Genomic DNA, 21654 nt, shown 5'->3' on the forward strand with positions numbered 1-21654 from the left:
AGACTGTCTCGCTGTTAGATCCATTCAGTGTTATACCACACCAACGTCATCTTATTTCAGTAAGGCTTAGAAATAATCGGACTGACATTGCAACCTTTCACGATAGGTAGTCTAAGCCTATCTAGGTTGTGAAATTATTCTTTTTCTTTGTTTAGAACTGACCTTGTTACCTTAAAGTGAACGACGCCCACAACCGGTCTACTAAAACAAAGACTTAGACTTTGTTAAGTTACTTATATATTTAAATATGCAATAAACATCCATTAAATGTAAAACATAACAACATTATGACAAAAATAATCTGTTTATTCATTTGGAAAATAAAATAAGAGTTTTAACAGTATTCAATCACTCGAAAGGTGATTTCTAGTATACAAACTCTAACAGAAGTGTGTATCCCCTTCCAGGCGACGGGGCAGTTCCTCCACTCCCGATGCATACAATCTATGCTGCCCAACATCTCAGGGAACCCGTGCACCGACCCGTGCATATTTATCAGCCGCTGGCAGTCTTCGGGGCTCGGACGCCGAAGATACTGATCCCCGAATATCGATCTAACGCCCGTGCAAAAATTCAGCAGACACTCGACGGCTGAAGACTCGCCAATGTGGAGGTACTGGTCGAACATGTCGGTCGGGCCTCCGTACGCCAGTTGCCTGATTGCGACAGTGCACTTTTGTAAGGGCGTGTGTCCGGGTTTGCCAGCCGCATCCTCCCTGATCCTGAAAAACCCGTATCTTCTCTCTAAAGTACCCACGATGTGCATAAACAGCGGACGATGCATCCTAAAACGTCGCCGGAATAAGACATCCCCAAAACGCGGCTGCGGAGCAATGTAGTCCTCATACAACCGAATATGTGCAGCAATGTGGTCCCGGGGTACATGACGTCGGCGATGGATCGGCCGAGGTACCGCCGCCGCTGCCTCTGCCGGAGCAATCGATCAATCCCCTCTTCCATAGCGAGATCCAATTTATTATCAATATCACTATCACTATCAATAGCGCCTCCGCCACTACCACCCGCACGACTACTCGCCATTCTAGATATACTTGAAAATAGAGTTTAGAGAGAGAAACTTGTCAACACAAGTGGTGTGAATGAAATGAAGTTCAACGAGCCCTATTTATAGAGTTTTTTTTAAAAAAGAAATAAATAAATTTAAAACTCGGACGTCCGACTGTCGCCATAGTGGCGGACGTCCGCCCGCCCGTGGGTCGGACGTCCGAGCCCATCCGACGGGCATATGAGACGGGCGTGTCCGCCCTTCGTCGCCACTACGGCGGACGTCCTACCACGACGTCCGCCATTGGAGATACTCTTAGGTTCCGTATTAAAATCGGTCATTATTATTGTTAATTGATCGATTTTTTAATTTGTAATGACCGAATTTTTGGTTGTTAAAGCTTGTAGATTGTTATAAATACTATATGTCACCCTCTTAATTTATTATGCATAATGACTAATAAAATCATGGTAGGTTTAAATATATAGAGTGTTAATTATACATTATTATAATTTGTATATTCACTCTGGATACTTTATTTGTACTTATTCTTTTTTATGGAATTTCTTTGTTCTTCTTCATTGTAGTTAGTGACAATCATAGCCAGAATATATACTATCCCCTTTAAGCAATAACCATTAATTCAACATTCCCTTTTGAGACCAAATAAATAATACACTATTCTGTTTCATCCCATGATTTAAAGTGCCTTTTTCACATTGAATTATTTTTGTGAATACTAGACCACTATTGTGGGGACCTGATTTTTATTTTTATGGTGCGACAGATTTGAAATATGGGTTGAAACAGTTTCTTTTATATACATAAGAAAGAAAAACTTCTTAAATGTGGGGTATGGGGTTTGAGGTGAGGGGTAGGTGAATGTTAGCCTAGAAAAACAAGATAATTAATTAAATGGAAAATGGTGGGTTTGAGGGATTTGGGTGCAACCGCTGCACCATAAGGTACAACAAGATCAACTCCAAATCGAGGTGGAAAATAGCATATCCACTTGGATAATATTCAAAGAGGTGGACTAGAGCTACATGGAAAGTGACATTTTGTCATTTTTATTTATTATATAATTTATTAATTTGTATTTTTCTGTTTTTGAGATTGACACTTTTGCTATGTAACCACCTTGGTTTGTAAACCATGAATTTCATTATTGAGGGGAATGTGTCATCTCCACAATTCTATGGACCATATGTGGTGGGTGGATAAACAAAATAGTTTAGAGACAAGACGGGTTAAAAATTCTTAGACTAAATTAAAAAGTGTTGAAACAAAAAAAAACACTTAACTAAACTATATGTATTGAAATATACTCCTGATTATATCAAACTGATTAAAGTTTGAAGCAAAATTTGATTAATCCTTAGTTTTAAAATTTTAACTGTATTCCTTCATAAAATATGTAATTGGGCTTTTTTAAAAAAGTAATAATTTTGAGCCCATATACTGAGCAGGCTAATTAATCGCCCCTATAAATCCACCTATTGGGCTATACATATGTAAATAGGCCGGCCGTTGATTAGCAAAATAAACATTGAGTTATGATTGGAGTCTAATTTTATCACGTTATTTTGCAAAGAAGATTTGCACATATAGTACTTTGTAAGTTTCAAGCTATTGATAAGTATTAATGTGAAGATTGGAATCATAATACAAGCCATAAATTTCAAAAGGCTTAGGCATTTTTTCAACAATTTGGTGCAATAAATGAAAAAAGCAAAGTCATGTCCGAAGTCTAAGAATTGAAAGGTCAGATATAAAAAGAGTGTGGACATCAAAATTCAGAAGTCAGATATATGGCTGCAACAAAAAAAAAAAACCATTAGGAAAGAATGAAAATAATACGGAGTACAAAACATAATAAATAAAAGTGAATAGGCTAATCAAATCAAGGTACAACAATAGTGGTTTGTTGGTGATTTAAGTTCTCTCCCTCAATATGCGTAAGTAACCTACATCTCTATTTTTATTTTCTTAAATTATCCACATTTTATCCTTATAATAACTACTTCTTCCGTTATGAAAAAATAACCAAACTTATAAATAACACATATTTTAATGTTCAACTAGTATCACTCACGTGCGATGCACGATTCATTTTTTTTAAATTTAAACTTATTTTATACTTTAAAATAATTTTACAAATTCATAAAAATATGATTATATGAAATCTGAAATCATAAATATATAAATAAAAAAAATATTAAAAAATATAAAATTAGACCGAGAAAAAAACAACACATATACCGAATGAGAAACAATATTATTATTTCAAGTTCTAAAATCACATATTTCTACAATAACAATATATTGTACCAATAACTTAAACATGAAATACAATTGATAACAATGAAGCAAAAACTAATTATAAGGACAAATATCTTACAACAGAAACCAACATTTTCACGAATAGTGAGAGAATCAAAAAGTGTTGCACTCTGAAAAACCTGTTACATTGGACAGTAGATTCAAGAACTGTCTAGATTAGAATCACTGAAATAATAGAGGAGGTGCAAACATGTTATCTCACCAAGCCATGTTATCTCACCAAGCCATGTTATCATTATATAAAACAACATATGTATACGGTACCACGAGATGATGTCTTGGAAATTGACACTACTCGTGAGGCTTCCAAACACGAGCGATGGAGTGAATGCGACGAACACAATCTGCAAGTTTATTATACAGACAACTCTAAAATATAAATACAACACAAATTTCAAATAAATCTTAAATATATTGAAAAACACAATATAGATTATTCCTATTCGTTTTTCTTCTCACCTCTTCTTATTCCAGCCTCTTAATCTCTTCTTCCACAAAACATAATATAGGTGTCCCATGCAACTAATTAAGAGCCACTACTCCCACTAATTAAAGAGTCACCACTCCCATTAAAATAGTAGTTGTGTAAATTGATTTACATAAATTGTATTTTTATGTTTTCACTAAAATTTGGTCACAAATTTTGAATTTTAAATTTACAAACAAAAGGCTATTCCTTAAATACCCCCAAAGTTTCTCTTATTTTCCTAAATACCCCCAAAATTCCTTATTTATATATTGTATAGATTTGTCAAGTAAAAGAGAGAGTGAAAATATAAAAGAGATAAAATAAAGCAGTAAAAATAGTGAATTGTGGGTTCTATATTTATATTTGATTAAAAACTTTTGACCTAGTACTATTATCTATTTATCTTAAACTGATTAAATCAGTAACGTGGTAAAAAATTGACTTACACCAGTACTCCACTAATGATTTACCCAAACAGGTCTAAGTGGGAAACATCTTTCATTTGCATATTGATGAGGCATATGATTTTGGCAATTTCTAATTCGTCAAAACTACTTTCTCTATATACAAGTAGGAGTATTTGATTAATAATGTGGAGCTAGGCATACGTGTTCATTTTAGATACTGAATCACAGACGAGTATAATCATCATGGACTAAGTATATTTTCAGTAGGACACGTAATTATTAATCATCAATATTAATTTATAAGTTTTGGCTGCTGAGCTTATTTTGCTATAGAACACTATATTCGATAGTCATCGTATCGGAATGTGTAGTGGAATAGCTTAACTAATCAGTTGAGATTTCACCTCATCATTTATTTTGCAAAATAAACAGAAATAATTAACTTGATAATTCTCTGTAATCAAGAATCAAGATGGCCTAGTTGCCACCCATAAAAGATTTATGTAATCCCATCAACTCCTCATAATTAGTAAGTAAACCAACACACAATATAATTTTGAAAAATTGATCCTCCCGAATATTTTTCATAATTAATAGCAAGTTGTTATATTTGCATATGGATTAGATACGGATACTACAATTTGTTTAATCCTTATATTCTCTAACTTTTCATTAATGTGTAAATCGCGTAATTGACAGTTTGTTAAAAAAAAAAAACAGAATAAAAGATGGAATCAAATCGTCAAAGTCCCGATTAATAAGAAAATCCAAAAAGGAAATTAGTATAAAAGTCAAATATCTTATTAAATTCCAAAACCAACTTTATCACAGTCGACAACTTGACGATATTCATGGACCTAGCCAGCTCTCATATCCCATTCTTCCCAGCCACAAAAATTTCATAAAATAATTACCTAAATATTCAAAATTTAACATCTCATCTCCAAAAAAAATGTTCACAAAACACCCTAACTAATTTACGACCAAAAAATATAAAATCTCCGATTTACCCAAATCCAAGATTTAAAATATTGAACTACCCGATTCAACACGGTTGCCAAAAAGGTCTGAATCTCTGATATGAGATTGGTCAATATGATGCATCTCTATAATTTGATATCCAATAATTTGTTTATTTAAAAAAAAATCCTGAATAGTCTTACATTTTAGGCAGACACTGACACCAAAACTACACTTAAATGCAGTTTCTGTTGATCATTTTCATCTAGAAATTAGACATGAAAAAAGACAACCTCCACACTTTCTCTCTTTTCATATTCGCTCTCCTTGTCAAAATCTGCCGCGGCGCACACTACCAATACGAAGCCTGCGCGCCGACAAATTGCGGCAAAGGTCCCAACATAAGCTTCCCCTTTTTCCTCCAATCATCTCAGCCGGATTACTGCGGTTACCCAGGATTCGCGATCAATTGCACAAACCTATCTCCGCTTCTTCGATTCTCGGAAAATGAGTTTATAATCGAAGACATTTTTTACCGAAACCGATCTGTACACGTGTTCAACGCCGCAGTGTTAAACGAGAGCAGCAATTGCTCCGAGAGAGTGATCAGAAACACGAGTCTCCCCGCCGGTAGATTCAATTACGTCGGCGGCGGAGATCTGTATTTGCTTTTCGGGTGCAGAAACGTGAGCAATGAGCTGCGGAGGTACGAGATTGGTTGCAATAGTTCTGGAGGGATTGGTTTGGCGATGTATGGAGGCAATGGCAATGGGAATTTGGGGAGAGCGTTGCTCACGTGCCAAAAGAACGTGGTCGCACGTGTGGGGTTGTATGGGGATGAAGCTGTGGATGTTGCGGCGGTTTTGAGGAGGGGATTTGTGATGAATTGGACGGCTAGTGATTGTAGTGAGTGCCAAGAGAGCGGCGGCCGCTGCGGTTTTAATCAGACTTCTTTCCATTTTAGGTGTTTCTGCCCCGACCGCCCGCATTCTAGGAGCTGCAAACCAAGTAACATTTTTTCTTCATTGCTTACCTTTTTAATCAAGTTTAATGTCTGATTTTTGTGATCCAATTCTGTGCCATTTTTTTTGTTCTTAACACAATGTGTCAATGTGGCTATCGTTTGCTGCCGAATTTCTGGGATTAAATCCACTGGGCCTAAAAATACATGACGGCCCAAAATATATAGTATAGTTTTCGCCATGCCTAATCAACACCAGACATTACACTTCATTTTAATAAAATGGAAAATTTAATCGCATCAATTTCATTCACATCTACGTGGACCGACTTAAACATATTTTCAACCCAAAGTTGCTATCAGCTAAGGGAAAAGCCAACTTTATAGGTAAATAATGTTTGAATTAAGACTATAAATATACGAGTCCTTAAATAGCAAAAGCTAGGATTATAAAGTAGTGTGAACACGAACCCGATTTCGAAGTTACTCATAGAGTTCCGAAAATCTGACTTTTCCTGATTGTGATATTTTAACGTATGACAGGATATGTGTTAGTGCACTAAAGTGTAGAAGAGGGAACTTGTTGTGTTAATGCTCTTAATTGTGATGACCAATTCAAAGTGTTGCACATACTAGAAGAAAGTTAGGAAAGTTGGTAGGGGTATTTTGTACGTAGCTTCTAGGAAAAGTCGAATTCGAAGTCAATTAGCTTGATGGATGGAGTCAATGTCTTGATTAACCAAAACTAGAGAGAGAGAGAGTGGTTGTTGATGGCAAGGATGTGTTATTATTCCTGGTGTTGTGGTGTCTTCTCTTCTTCTACCGCAAGTTGATTCCAAATGCCCCAAAATCCTACATTTGCAGAAACTTCACCTTACGTACGGTTTCTCACGTAATCCCAAATGTGGTTTTTCGCTGTGGACGGTTGTGATTCAAGAAAAACATCCAAGATAATACATAGAAGCCTCAACCTCAAACGTATATATTCCTAACTAGACATCAGAAAACAAATTCTTTCTCCTTGATTTCTTTGTTGAGACATTATTAGAGTTCTCCCACTCTTTCATGAATGTCTCTGCCTCAATCTCCCCTTAACATCATCTTTTTCACATGCTTCAGTAAAGCTACTACCGAAAAAAACCAAGATTATTTCTAAAACTAAATGCTCCACTTTGTTCAAGCACAGGGACAGAAGAGCAGTGTCTAGTAAATCCTTATCCTTACCATTCTTTGATGCTCAACCAATTTATACTCTTACTCCTTGCCTTCAACTTTAATTCCGTCACTTTCAACTCTGATTTATGAGCATTGGTGTTAATGATCTGCTGTTTTCGTGGCTCGGATATTCATCAGTGAAACCTAAGCCCTCTCTCTCTTCCTCATCTTCCCATTCATCCAACCCTGGAGCTTCCAAGATTTTTTATTATGTGAAACAAACTCCAACTGGAAAAAGAGTTGATGGTGATCATTCTCGTTCCCTTTAGCCTGCGTATTCACATCAGCTAATAGGCTGCCAGACGAGTTTGGGACAAGACAAGAAATGGATGTGTAGTGTGTCAAACTTATATCTAATCTATATTAGAAAGAAGACCAAGTCTAGCGTGATAGATGGAGCCAATGACTTGAGGGATTCAACACATCAATATTTAACAAAGTCCTCAAGTAAAGAAACCAACATCTTCTAATACTCAAAACTCATTCCAAATGCCCAAAATCCTACCCCTCTAGAAACTCTTCATCATCAAATTCAATCCCCATGATCATTTCCAAAGCTATCGCAGCTTACACTGGAATATCTCTATCGTCTCCCTGCAACTCATCAGGATCAACTAAGCTGATCTATTGACTGCAGATCTCACTCTAGAGTTGAATGTTTCTAATTTTCGCTACAATAGAGGAGGCCAGTGTTTTTGCACAAAAGGTAACTTTTGTTAGTAATTGCTTATAGTACTAAATTTAAAAACAACACTAGGCTTGAAATCAATAAACCAATAGTAGTTAATTTGGGGCATATTTGACATCCATTTTTATCCGCAAAAAGACATTCCTAGTCAATGTTCCGTGTCTCACTGAATCAAACGAATTGATCAAATGAAAATTCCACTATAACTTATCGATTCTCATATAGTTTTATTCTACCATAATTTCTTCTTCTACCAAATTTAGCTGCTTCCAAATCCCCTTCTGTCTCATTTTCAATCCCCTCAAATCTCACCTTGTCCACGTATCCAATCTATCTCTTGATCGAAATACCCAAGATTATTTCAAGAATGATCTCAGATTCCGATGCGGGGCCTAAATCACCCAATAAGAGCATTGCTGCAAATTGTGGGGGTGATTCAACTACCTATGCATTATTGTAAAGGAGATGACAACCAACCTTTTGATCTTATTATGTTTCCGAAGCTTGTTGAAATGTTTACATCAGTGGCTTCACAACAGCAGGAATTAATGAATTCATCTGTATAAGAGGTACTGTTGTTTTTTTCTTTGCCGAGGAGAAACCAATCCCACGATTGGTATATTATTTGCACAAATAAGTTTATGATAGTAGATAATTTAGTTAGAGTATGTGTTAATTATATGAGTTTGCATAGTACGTAGAGGTTTTCTACGGTGCAAATTTCAGTCAATCATGATAACGTGTTAACGTAGATAAGAAATTTGGTTATATTCTACGTAAATTAACACTTTTTCCTTGACCATTTAGTACTCACTCTGGCATGTGATAACGCGCGAATTAAACAAAAAATTGGTAAAGTAAGAAAGACAGAGGAGATGTGTAGTTAAAATAGCGGGAGGGGGATATATGGACCTCCATTATTATTAGTGTTTTAATGGTGATATAAGTTGTAAATAACTTGATGTATATGGGTAATAGATTTGGATAGATTTCATAAATGGAAATTCCCATAATTTTATGGGACAGACGAAAAAGGAAGTGCACATATTTTTGTGGGACGGGGGGGAGTATTAAGTACTTCGCTTGCAAATTCCGAACTTTCGTAAAATTTGGTGTTAGCATATAAATTTTTAAATATTTAGTTAAATTATAACTATTGATTTATTTTGATTTTGCAATTAATTAAGAATTCAGTGCTAATATAGTTTAGTGACTTTTTTACTTGACAGTATTAGGCGTAAACCAAAACTACATCCACATTATCTGCAACAAAACAACGAAATTAATTATACTACTCTCTCTGTCCACAAAAAATAGTTTCATGTGTGTACGGCACATGTTTTAATGAGAAATTTGGTATAGTTAGAGAGAAGAAGAAAAATTAGGTAAATTAAGAGAGATATGGAGAAAAAGTAGATAAAGTATGAAAGAGGATTTTTCATTTTTAGAAATAGGACTAATTTTTTGTGGACATTTCAAAATAGCAAAATGAGACTATTTTTTATGGACGGAGTTAGTATTAAATCAAACAACTTCATTTATTGAATTATGTATTATAAAAAAAAAGAGCTGGAAGAACGATAACCAGAAGGGAAAAGGAATAGAGCATGTTCGCGCTAGGATGTGGGCCCTTGGGTTGGGGTTCCACCCTTTTGCAAGAAAAGGTAACAAGGAATGGAGCATGTGCAAAAATCTTTATTGATGGACAAATTAAAAAAACAAAGTAAAAATTTATAGTCAAATTTTACGCGAAATTAGAATTTACATACAAATGCCTCTATTTTCTTGGTAGATTTTTTTTTTTTTTTTTTTATATTTGATTTTTTATATTCTTGGTATATATATTTAGGGGAGGTTTACTTGAAATTGACGTGCAAGTCTGCTTGTGATTGGTTGGGATTAAAACAGAACAATTTTTAAACCTGAAATGGCAAAAAGTCAGCACCAAAACGGCGCCAATACACCCTGGCTAGTCAACTATATAGTGCGGAGAGTAAGAAAGTAGGAAACTTCTCACCAAGACTATTTCAACAACCACTATTTGAATAGATTACTTTTGTTAGAATTTTTAAAAAGGTCTCCTACAAAATTTCTTCGCCGTGTTTGATGAGAACAACCGAGAAAATTGAATTGTCATAATCAAAAGTAGACCAGAACAAAACTTGTTTCGATATCTCTCACAAAATTAACCTTCATTTCTCTTACATGGCTGTCCTCACGTTGTTGCTTTTCTTGCTCCCTTTCCATCTTCATCTCTTCAAAGCTGCTGATTCCTCATGCCCAAAATCCTTCGATTGTGGAAAGTACAATCTCACGTTCCCATTTACGAAAGCTGATGATCCTGGCTGCGGATTATTCACCGTTGATGGCTGTGATACTCCATATCCAGTGACTAATTTAGGTGGTGGAGGTCTTGGTTTTGCTATTTTGGATTATGATTCATCAGAGCCAAACAAGATGTTTATTGGTGATTATCAGCTTGGAGTTCAATTGCGTAAACGCAGCTGCTTTGCCTTTATGAACCAATCCATGCTTCGATCGCCTTCTGTTTCCTTCTCATTCTCTCCTAATCTCACCTTGTTCCCCTGCTTAACTGATCCTACTGATAGATCTAGATTTCATGATGATTTCGTAAACTATAGCATGATAGATTGTCTCACCCCCGTGTACTATAAAATTCCAGCAACCAATGATTCTCCTCCGGAAGGATGTTCATTGGTTCAGCTACCTATGAATAACAGTGGAAAGTCAGATAATTTGTTCAGCATGATAGCTGCTAATTTTACTTTAGAATGGAATGTTTCTGATGAATGCCTTAGTTGTTTTAATGCGGGAGGCCAGTGTCTTACTGCCAACAATAACAGTTTCTACTGCAAAAGATCAGGTATCGTTTGTTTGTGTCTGGATGTTTTTGGCTCTAATCCGAATAAATCGACCGTCTTTGTGCTCTAAAATTATACTCCTACCAAATTGTGTTGTTTGCATCAGTATTTTGGCCTAAATCTAACTACTGAAAATGATAATTCTTTGTTTGAATTCTTAAGCAGGCAATCAGTCGAAGACGATATTATTAGCTACATGTAAGCTGATTTTCTCACACACATTGATTAGAAGCGTTGAAATTCGGCAATATAGTAGTATGTAACTCGCTTTATTCTTGATTTATGATCATCAGTGATACCTGGATTTGCTATCTTGGTAGCCTGCATTGTATTTATAATTTGGCGACGAAAGAAAAAGATGAGCGAAGCCTACCTTCTTTCAAGAAACCTATCTTATGATCCCTCCAAATCGAACATCGAAGATGGAAGCTTCAGCTTCGACATTCCCATCTTCTCCTACACCGAGCTCGTTGAGGCTGCCGACAACTTCGACCCTTCCAAAGAACTCGGCGACGGAGGCTTTGGCACAGTCTATTATGGTAATATTCCAACCTTAAAAATGTGGTACTCCCTCCTTTTTTAGCTAAAATAACACATTTCTTAGTCAGCACGAGATTTTAGGAGTTGTTTAATGTGTTTAATTGGAGAGATTAAAAGTGTATTTAAATATTAAGTGGAGATACTTCAATTGAAGAAAAAAAAGTACTCCTATGTATTAATAAAAGAGAGAAAGTGTTGTATTGTTTCCAAAATTGTAATCTTATCTGAGAAAAATGAAAAATGAAATGTGTCGTCAGCCGGGATAAATAGACTACTAATAATCTAATATTTATCTCATTTTTTTTAAAAGCAACACATTTATTTTCTGTGTACTTCTTTAATTTTCTTGCAACACTGGTTCACCGTGGCAGGCAAACTCCGCGACGGTCGGGAAGTGGCGATCAAGCGCCTATACGAGAACAACTACAGACGAGAGGAGCAATTCCTGAACGAGATCAAGATCCTCACCAATCTCCGCCACCCCAACCTCGTATCCCTCTACGGATGCACCTCGCGTCGCAGCCGCAACCTCCTCCTCGTATACGAGTACATCCCCAACGGCACCGTGGCTGAGCACCTCCACGGTGAGCGTGCCAGCTCGGTGCCCTTAACATGGCCCATGCGGATGAGCATTGCTCGAGAGACGGCCAGCGCACTCGCCTACCTTCACAAGTCCGACATCATCCACCGCGACGTCAAGACCAACAACATCTTGCTGGACAGCAATTTCTCCGTGAAGGTCGCCGATTTCGGGCTCTCGAGGCTCTTTCCGATGGACATGACCCACATCTCCACAGCACCCCAGGGCACCCCGGGTTACGTGGACCCAGAGTACCACCAGTGCTACCAACTTACAGATAAGAGCGACGTATACAGCTTTGGAGTGGTGCTGATCGAGCTGATCTCGTCCATGCCGGCCGTGGACATAAGCCGGCATAAGCATGAGATCAACCTGGCGAGCCTGGCCGTGAACAAAATCCAGAAATGTGCATTCGACGAATTAATTGATCCGGCAACGGGGTACAACTCCGATGCGGAGGTGACGAGGATGACGACGTCGGTGGCGGAGCTGGCTTTCCAGTGCCTGCAGCTGGATAAGGATATGAGGCCATCGATGGACGAGGTGGTGGCGTTCCTGCATGATATTCAGAGTGGTGGGGATTTCGACATCAAAGGGAAGATACCACCATCGCCGGAGATGGATGACGTGGTGCTGTTAAAGAGTGGAATTTATCAGGCGTCGCCCACGGCGGTGACGGATACGTGGATTAGTAGTGACTCAACTACGGCGAGTTCTGTTTGCTGATATCTGTATGTTGTTAGTGTGTATATATATGCTATGCATTCTTTGTTTGTTTGATCTTTTATGCATGTTTTTGTCATCTATTTTATTCAATTGGCAGCGGGAATGTGCATATCGTGAAAGAGCTTTATTTTGTGTATTTCCTCTGTTTTGTTGTACTCCATGATACTTGGGATTTCTGAAACATTACAAACAAAACCATCTTGTTAAATACATCCAACAACATATTCATACAACAAGAGAAACTTGCAGTGGCTTTTTATTGACAGCAAAATGGGTGTGAGCTAATGCTTAGCAGTGAGCTCATGATCTGTATTATCCAAAGGAATGAGATGAGTTCTATCATTAGATACAGATTGGTCTAAAGCGATGTTTTCTCCTGGGCTTGTCGATCCCTTCTGAGACTTGGTGCCAGAATCAGGTTTCGGGTTTGGAGGAGATAGTTGCAGCAAAAATCTATGTATCATTTCGTAACTGGTAAATGTAATCACAGCAGATGGAATTGTTCGCAGGAGATTTGTACCACAGCCACGATAGAACCCTGGCAGACCTTCTTGTCTGAAGACTTTCTTGATGCAATCAACGACGCCAGAATACTTTGGCTGAGAGTCCCGTACTTGACCTTGCTCTTGCATCCTTGAGCGGATAACCTAAAGCATGTTCGAGTATTCATTAAATGAATCAGCAAATGCTCTGATCTAGTGGTCGATTTAATGGCCATGGTGGATAAATCCAAGTTTCCAAAAAATGTATATTTTGTTACCCTTTTTGACAAAGATAAATGTGTAATATTGAGGTAATGGAAGGAATCCATACCTCATGAGGATAAGTTGATAAAGAGGCAACAACCTTTGAAGATGATGATGCAATTGCAAGTTCCCCGGGGTTGAGCTCGTTAACTCTTTTATTACCTTCCAAATAAAGAAACAATCAGATAATGAATATTATTTCAGTTACATTATTCCGCACATCTAACAAGAAACCTCTGCCCTAATGATGTATATTAACACAGACAGCAAAAAAATCAGAAACAAAGTTGAAGTGTGCCATTGTACCTCGTTTGGCCAAGTAGAATTTTGTTCTTTCATATGCAGGGAACTGGATAGCTACGTGACTCACTCCAGCCAACGAAGGCAGAAGACCACTGTCCAACAAAAGGAGAATTAAATGCCAAGTTATGATAGAGCAACACAATGTGAACCCAGAAAATTTGGCTCGACCCTTCTCAGTGGTTGTTGAAATAGTTTGCATTTTGTGCGATTGACAAGGAACTGACCTGTAGCATCCCCGGATTCCTTCTTCATGGGCAATTCGACTCAAAGCCGAAAATATATTCTTGTAAGGAACTACACCTGGCCTAAGTCCTTGCGTCTAAGAACAAAACATAATCCAAATTAGTTTCAAGAGAACCTAGACTAGATGAATAGACAAGTCCATAAGCCAATATACAAGACTTGCTATATACAAATTACACGCCATTAGAAATACCGAATAAAAGTTATTAATTCTCAGATATATGTGCCAATATTGTCTCCCCCAACTATAAAGCATTAAATTTACAAACAATCATCCCAACCTACTTGAAGTCGTGTCTTAACAACCCACAAAGGATTTGTTGCAACAGATGTTGCAGCACCTGCTCCCACAGCAGCTACCATGTTTGAACCAATTGAAAGCTGGTCGCTCTTGGTGCTTCCCTCTGTATTGTTGCAAAATATAAGTAAGATTTTTCTTACATTCCACTTCTAGTGGGCCGGAACCAGAGACAAATGAACATCATCAATAACATCCAGCAATTTGTGATGTTATATAAGACCTACCGTATGTATGTAGTAGTTCTTTGAGATGCTCATAAACTGTAAAGTATACCTGGAATGGTCAACAATAGCTTGTCAGTAGAAACATCTGGAAGCTAATAACATTGCCCTGATGATTAAAGTTAGTAAAAATAGCTCCAACAAGGAATAACATTTGTCAGTCAGCTGCTGAGAATTAAATAAACAGCCACTTAATCTGATCCCATCAGCCATGCATTAAATTAAGCCACTCCATGAGCAAATACAAACCTATCAAATCAACATCATTGTTAAACAGATGCAATAAAGACTACTCGGGCACACAGCATACAACAGGCGAAATTCAAATGATCGAAAGACAACACTCACTGCCCAATTCGGAAGCAATGCGGTCAAAGTTGGCGTTAGGCCGCGGTAAAGTCCTCTCAAACCTTCCTTTCTAACAATATCTTGCAGGCTCACAATAATCACACTACCTAGTTTCACCAAAATAAAAAACACATAACATAAGCTGATTAAGCAGAGTAGATCCAAACATAAGTAACCTTTTAAACACAAATCTAAAATTGACAATACTTGGAAGAAACTAATACCATTGCGACCAGAAGTGTGCATTTCAGGGAGGCCAAATATAGCTAACCTCGTCTTTATCACGTCCAAGGGGCACACGAATGTAGCTGCTATTGCACCTAAAATTCAACCAAGCAAAACAATTGACACCAATCATCACCAGATTACGAGAGAACACAGAGGCAAATAGCAGCTACTGTGAGTTACTGAAACAATTACCTGCAGAGGCACCGGCGCCGGCGTCGAAGATGAGCTCTTTCGCGCTCCGGTGGTCGCACGGCGCGGCGGCGACCATTTTCTAAGGTTTGCTCCGACGATCCCTCAAACAAAAATTGAGACAAGGAGTAGTATTCAACAGATCTTCACGAAATTCCACCTTTAGCTACAAATATGCATACATGTCGATATGTGTGTGTGATTGGTTGACAGTGACAGTCGAGTTGAGTGGAATTGGTCTGTGTGTTCTGTCCAAAATAGAGCGGGTTTTGAGTGAAAGCAATCTGTGTGTTTCTTCTTAGGGAATTTCTCTCTTCTGCAGTTGATTAAACGCGAAACAGGAATGGGATCCGTTGAGTTGTAAAACTTTTTGGGAAACAAACCAAGTTTGCGTCTACATTTTCGAATTTCAATGGATGGTATCATTATTTCTTTTCTATTTTTTTTCCTAGTGCAGAATATAGAATCTCGTAAAAATGATAGCAAAGTTTACTTAAAAAATGCTAGATTTGTTATACAAAATTTTGTAAGTAATGTAGAATATTTTGTAGATAATAGTATTAAACTATCTTGCTATATAGTGCGGAATATAAAATCTCGTATAAATCATATAGAAATTTACTAAAAAATGCTAGAAATTTCTCATTTTTTAAGGTAATAGGCTATCTTGCTACGGAATATAGAATTTTGTATGGACTATAAAAATTTACTTAAAAAATGCTAGATTTGTGAATTTTTAGATGCAGAATTATATTGCTACATAGTGATTAGTGCAAAATATAGAATCTCGTATATATTATATCAAAATTTACTGATAAACTAGATTTGTGATTTTTCTTAGGTAATGTATTAACTATCGAAATTGATAAAGATTGGATTTTCATATTTGAAGGAATAAGCTCGTCAATCTCGCTGCCAGTTTTTTGATGGAGTTTTATTGCAAACTGCAGACTAAAAGAATCTTTTGACGTTTAAACATTAAACGTAGTAGTAAATGTCCATAAACTTTGATGTACAAATTTTGTAACGAGGATCACCGGTGGCTTTTCTTACACCATCTCCTATTCCACCTCTTACATACATGAGTAATGGCCCCACCATCATATTTTATGTTTGTGAGGGGATGGTGTAGAAAAAGCCGTAGGTGATCCTCATTGCAAATTTTGGCATTTTAACTAATTTATTAAGTTTAAGTATACAAAAGTTTAGATTCAGGATTGGAAATAGTTGCTTTATGAATTTTTAGTGGAGTATTATATTGAAAAATATGTTTTATATTCGTTGCGGTAAAGGCGATCCCGTCGCCTTGGCGGTCCTCACACTCCGGCCTGATATCATGTAAAGGGAAGACCTTAACCACTGGCTGACAGAAGCTCATCTCCCAAGGCCTCACACTTGTGCCTGAGAGATGGAAGCAACTACACCACAACAGTGACATTTGAGTCCAGGTTCATTGCAACAAGATCTGACCCTTCGTTGCCAACTGCACTACATCTCCGGGGCCAAAATGTTTTATGTTCATGAGTAACGACTAGTACAGAAAACTTGGGCTTCTTCGCGGAGTAAATTGGAAGTAGTAATAATTTTCCAATTTCACTCTCCGCGGATAAATTAATAGGGATTAATTTAATTAGTAGAAACCCAAATTTTCAACAAAAACCATGATGTATAATTACATATCAGAATATTTTTTAAGAATCCATTTAAATATTACTCGATATATTAATAAATAAATATTTATACCTATAAAATATAGTTCTATTTCAGCTTATTTTTTAAAACGGAGTCACCAAGAAAACGGAATCATCACCTCAACGACTAACAACGAGTAGGTACTCCGAATAAAAAGTAAATTCCGAGACTTCAAAACAAGAAAACAATAATTCATTAACTGAATTAATATATTTTCCCTAAATTTAAGATAATTTGCGTCACCTATGTTTTTGCCAATAAAATCTTTGTTAATCCAGTGGAATGTTTTTCTAACTTTTATATTTTATATTTCTGATTTATTAAGTAATTAAAAAGTTGAGATACTATGATTTTGGGGGGCCTTACAGATACAGTTCATTCGTTGTCATCAATCCGCGTTTGGCCCATTTCCGTGTGAATTTTGCTTCCATCTTTCTTTATTCCTTCGAGTTTCTAGTGGATTTGTTTAGTTTTCCAGTCACAATCAGATCTGTGCATAGTGCCATACTCAATTTGCTAAATTAAAGAAAAAAACATAGTACACACACTAAAAGTCTCTCAGTCTTCATTTTTGAGGTAAATCCCATGTTTCCTTTCTGTTGGAATCTTTTTATTTTTTCTTGCCAATTCACTGCTGTATTCTCTTGTCCTCTTTTGATTCAATAAGCTATTTGGGGCTTAGGATCTTATTTTGATAGTGCTGTTTCTGTGTTCACGATTTATGATTGCAGGAAAAGTTTTGAACTTTGGGGGTTTTGTTTTCTACTGAAAAGATTGAATTTTGTTGAAGTGGGGGGTTGGAGATTCGTCTTTATCTCTTCCGTGGCGTTTTGTGAGTCACCTTTTGGTGGGGTGTGTGTGAATTTCACCTTTCTTTGATAAAAAGGTGAATTGGGATTGGGGGATGTGGAAGGGTTTTAGAAAGTGAAGTTGGGTATGATGGTAGGAATTGGTGAGAGTCAAATATATCTTTGATTTGGAGAAGGTTTGGAGGTCTGCAGCTTAGTCTAGCTAGAAGAGGAAGAGCTGTGTGATTTAGTAATGGGGTCGAGTGGACATTCATATGAGCATCATGATCTTGTGCCATTAGCTGCACTTATCAATAGGGAGCTGAGGAATGGGAAAACGGAGAAGCCCGCTGTGAGATATGGCTATGCAGCTCAATCGAGGAAAGGGGAGGATTATTTCTTGATGAAGACTGATTGCCAGCGAGTTGCTGGAAATCCATCAACATCATTCTCTGTTTTCGGAGTATGTAATCCATTTACAGTCTCATTTTAACATAGTGATGATTGTTTTCTGTCATTTACTTTTCTTTTAATTAGGGAAATCTGTTTAAGATTCTGTAGATTTTCTATGTTAGAGATTCGATCATCTTTAATTTGTCGTGACTCGTATCCTAATAAAGATCTTGTCGTGTCCTAATAAAGGACTTGTCGTTAAAAGAACTTGCCCTAATAAAGAACTTAGTTTGGCTGACGATTCTTGAAAGAGGTCTTTTAATATATTATTGGCTTTGTATAATTGGATTTATTCAATCAATTTCTAGATCTTTGATGGCCATAATGGGAGTGGAGCTGCAATATTCTCGAGAGATAACTTGTTAAACTATGTGTTAAATGCCATGCCTCGTGGACTTGAACGCGATGAATGGTTACATGCTTTACCTAGGGCTTTGGTTGCTGGCTTTGTGAAAGCAGACAAGGAATTCCAAGCCAAAGGCACAAATTCTAAACCTTTTAAACTGATATTTTGTTGTCGAAGACTTATTAGTTATGTGCGTAAATAATAAGCTGAGGCTCGTATCCTCTGCAGGAAAGACTTCAGGAACTACAGCAACATTTGTGATTATTGATGGGTGGACAGTTACAGTTGCATCTGTCGGAGATTCACGCTGCATTTTAGATGCTCAGGGTGCCGGTGTCTCCATCTTGACCGTTGATCATAGACTTGAAGAAAATGCAGAGGAGTTAGTTCTTTTTCTAGAGTGTAAACCTCATCATTTTGTTTTTTTTTTCTCTTTCTGAAGATCAATTCTCTTTCTAACTTGCAGGAGAGAGCGTGTTACAGCCAGTGGAGGTGAAGTCGGGCGGCTTAGCATTTTTGGTGGAACTGAGGTATGATTTTTTTTCCGAACTGCGTGTATTCTATAAAGACTTGTTTTTGGTTTGAATTTTGAGGAAACTTAGTCATTGTTTTGAGAATTCTCGCCTTAATTTTTCTTCAGGTCGGCCCTCTTCGCTGTTGGCCAGGGGGTTTATGTCTTTCTCGATCAATTGGTGACATGGATGTGGGCGAATTTATTGTTCCAATACCGTATGTCAAGCAAGTAAAGGTAGCTTCAATATCTCTTTTAGTACTTTCTTGTTTTAGCACGACGCGTTTCACTTTGAAATGACCAACTTTACTTGTTTCCATGTAGTTATCAAGTACAGGTGGAAGGCTAATAATTGCCTCTGATGGTGTCTGGGATGCAGTGTCATCAGAAATGGCTGCACAATCGTGCCGTGGATTGCCTGCTGAGCTTGCTGCTCGTCTAGTGGTGAAGGTATCAAACTCATAAGTCATAACCACCTCGTCTTTAGTTTACACGAATATGCTCTTTAGGCTATATTATGAAATATAGAAAACGGTTGTTGAAATTTTGATTTGCACCGATGGGAAACCAGCCTTTACCAGATTATACAATATCTCATTGCATCAAACTGGTATTGTATAGGAAGCGTTGAGGACGCGTGGGCTCAAGGATGACACGAGTTGCATAGTCGTTGATATAATTCCTCCAGACAACAAGATCCCGCCTTCTCCTCCTCCCAAGAAATACAACAAGCTCAAGGCCTTGTTTTTCACGAAAAATTGGAAATCCACCAATAAAACAAAGAAGCTGTCTGCTGTGGGCACCGTGGAGGAGCTATTCGAAGAAGGATCTGCAATGCTCGCTGAAAGGTCAGTATACAGCCTAAAAACTTGCTTTCTCTGTGTTCATTTTTTTATAATATGAGTATTTGAAGGATTAGATGATCAAATGAGCTCAACATTGTTCGAATGTGAGTTAAATAGTAAGAAAAATGTCTTTTCAAATAACTCAAAATTCAGAAATTTTAGCCTCCGCGTGGGGTTTTTCTTGTGTGTACGCTCCTGTTTTGGAAATGTGAAGACCTAATAAAAATAGAGGGAATAATATGTAAAACTGTACAAAATCTTGAGCATTTGATCTTATTTCTTGAACAATGGCAGACTTGGAAATGACGAGCCAACTGCAGAGACTGGTGATATTTTTGTGTGCGCTGTTTGCCAAGCTGACCTGGCACCGAATGAGGGAATCTCGGTTCATGCTGGATCGATATTCTCAGTGAGCTCGAAGCCATGGCAAGGTCCTTTCCTGTGCACCGACTGCCGGAATAAGAAGGATGCCATGGAAGGGAAGAGACCAAGTGGAGTTAGAGTTGTATAGGTTAGCTTATCTTGTTCAATTGCTACCATTCTTTGATGATCCTTCTTGTTCTTGCTTAGCTGATTATTTTGGATGTTAAAATCGATATATCTTGTCTAGCTAATTCATTGTTTAAAGTAGAGGAAAAGCGAGTGCATTCTTTTGCTAACATACTGCTCTGTCACATATAAATGTGGTGGTTAGTATTAATGATAAATAAATTAAAGATTTCATTCCATTTCCAACATGGTTTAGAATTTTAGTGCATAGTAGTATATCACAACAAAATAAAATTAATAGAGCGAACAAGTTGTCAAGGTGGAAATAAATGCAAATTTGGATGAATGCGACTGAAATTAGGAGAGGAAATGGAAGTTGGAAACAGCCCTGAATTAAACACTGGACCCATAATTTTTTTTGGATTTTCATGTTTAATTTGAATAGCAGGAGTTATAATACACATTACTGCATTTTTTTCTGTGTTTATTTATATCTTAAATCCTACTCCCTCCTTCCCAAGTTACTTGAGTCGTATTCCATTTTGGAATGTCTCAAGTTACTTGACTCATTTCTCTTTTTGGCTAAAAACAAAACATCTAATCACACCTACTTTATTCTTTCTTTTACTTTACCCTCTCTTCTCTCTCTTACTTTATTTTCTCCCCTACCTTATTTTATCTTTATTTAACTCACTAAACACAAATTTCTTAAATCCCGTGCCGAAAAGAAACGCCTCAAATAACGTGGGATGGAAGTAGTACGTCAATGTGTCATTGTCTTTGTCCCACACGGCATTAACTAGTTGACTGACTTGTAAATTACTATCCTTATTTGGTTGACCCTAATGTAATCCCCTAGTTGACTTCCAAAATTATGATTATTTATTGTATAATGGTCAATAATGAGATCTCAGAAAATCAGTAGCTGTAAAATTCATGACAAATCCTCTGCAAATCTACAACTTCAATTTGCACTCCACTTGAGATTATGCTGCTGGAAACCCACTGGCTCAAGGATTTTGTTGTGATGTTTAAGTGGAAGATGTGCAAATTTATGGATGATCATAGAAATATGAATTGTTCACAATTTTTCCTTTTATGTGCTTTTTTAATCACGGGCACATATATAATTGTTGAAAATGAGAAGAAAAGTGGTAGAAGAATGGAAAATTTC

General features: G+C 37.0%; 3 protein-coding genes and 1 pseudogene across 4 annotated transcripts; 3 read left to right on the forward strand and 1 right to left on the reverse strand.

Moving 5' to 3' along the window:
• Window positions 1-5393: 5393 nt before the first annotated feature.
• On the forward strand, window positions 5394-6162 carry LOC148926904 (LEAF RUST 10 DISEASE-RESISTANCE LOCUS RECEPTOR-LIKE PROTEIN KINASE-like 1.2; annotated as a pseudogene).
• Window positions 6163-6217: 55 nt separating this feature from the next.
• LOC125188151 (Protein kinase superfamily protein) lies at window positions 6218-12913 on the forward strand. 2 transcript variants are annotated; one of them, XM_048084902.2, is made up of 4 exons: window positions 6218-10933; window positions 11094-11129; window positions 11225-11470; window positions 11843-12913. In XM_048084902.2, exons 1-4 carry the CDS (start codon window positions 10255-10257, stop codon window positions 12775-12777), a joined length of 1896 nt encoding a protein of 631 aa, XP_047940859.1. In that variant the 5' UTR covers window positions 6218-10254; the 3' UTR covers window positions 12778-12913. The 2 variants fall into 2 exon arrangements, with proteins under 2 accessions (XP_047940859.1, XP_047940860.1); XM_048084903.2 differs by having other exon boundaries at window positions 11097-11129.
• An 88-nt stretch (window positions 12914-13001) lies between these two features.
• On the reverse strand, window positions 13002-15771 carry NDT2 (NAD+ transporter 2). The gene is made up of 9 exons (XM_048084904.2): window positions 15360-15771; window positions 15164-15259; window positions 14940-15046; window positions 14595-14643; window positions 14355-14473; window positions 14051-14145; window positions 13830-13918; window positions 13591-13685; window positions 13002-13424 (listed from the first exon to the last, which is right to left on the reverse strand). Exons 1-9 carry the CDS (start codon window positions 15433-15435, stop codon window positions 13059-13061), a joined length of 1092 nt encoding a protein of 363 aa, XP_047940861.1. The 5' UTR covers window positions 15436-15771; the 3' UTR covers window positions 13002-13058.
• Window positions 15772-17397: 1626 nt separating this feature from the next.
• Window positions 17398-20719, forward strand: LOC125188025 (putative protein phosphatase 2C 15). The gene is made up of 9 exons (XM_048084756.2): window positions 17398-17624; window positions 17780-18299; window positions 18598-18769; window positions 18864-19017; window positions 19102-19165; window positions 19276-19383; window positions 19471-19596; window positions 19768-19994; window positions 20286-20719. Exons 2-9 carry the CDS (start codon window positions 18090-18092, stop codon window positions 20500-20502), a joined length of 1278 nt encoding a protein of 425 aa, XP_047940713.2. The 5' UTR covers window positions 17398-17624; window positions 17780-18089; the 3' UTR covers window positions 20503-20719.
• The last annotated feature ends 935 nt before the right edge of the window (window positions 20720-21654 follow it).

Source organism: Salvia hispanica, chromosome 5 (assembly GCF_029641045.1).
Source record: "Salvia hispanica isolate PSC_SH4W2 chromosome 5, Shi_PSC_v1, whole genome shotgun sequence".
NCBI classification, from domain to species: Eukaryota; Viridiplantae; Streptophyta; class Magnoliopsida; order Lamiales; family Lamiaceae; genus Salvia; species Salvia hispanica.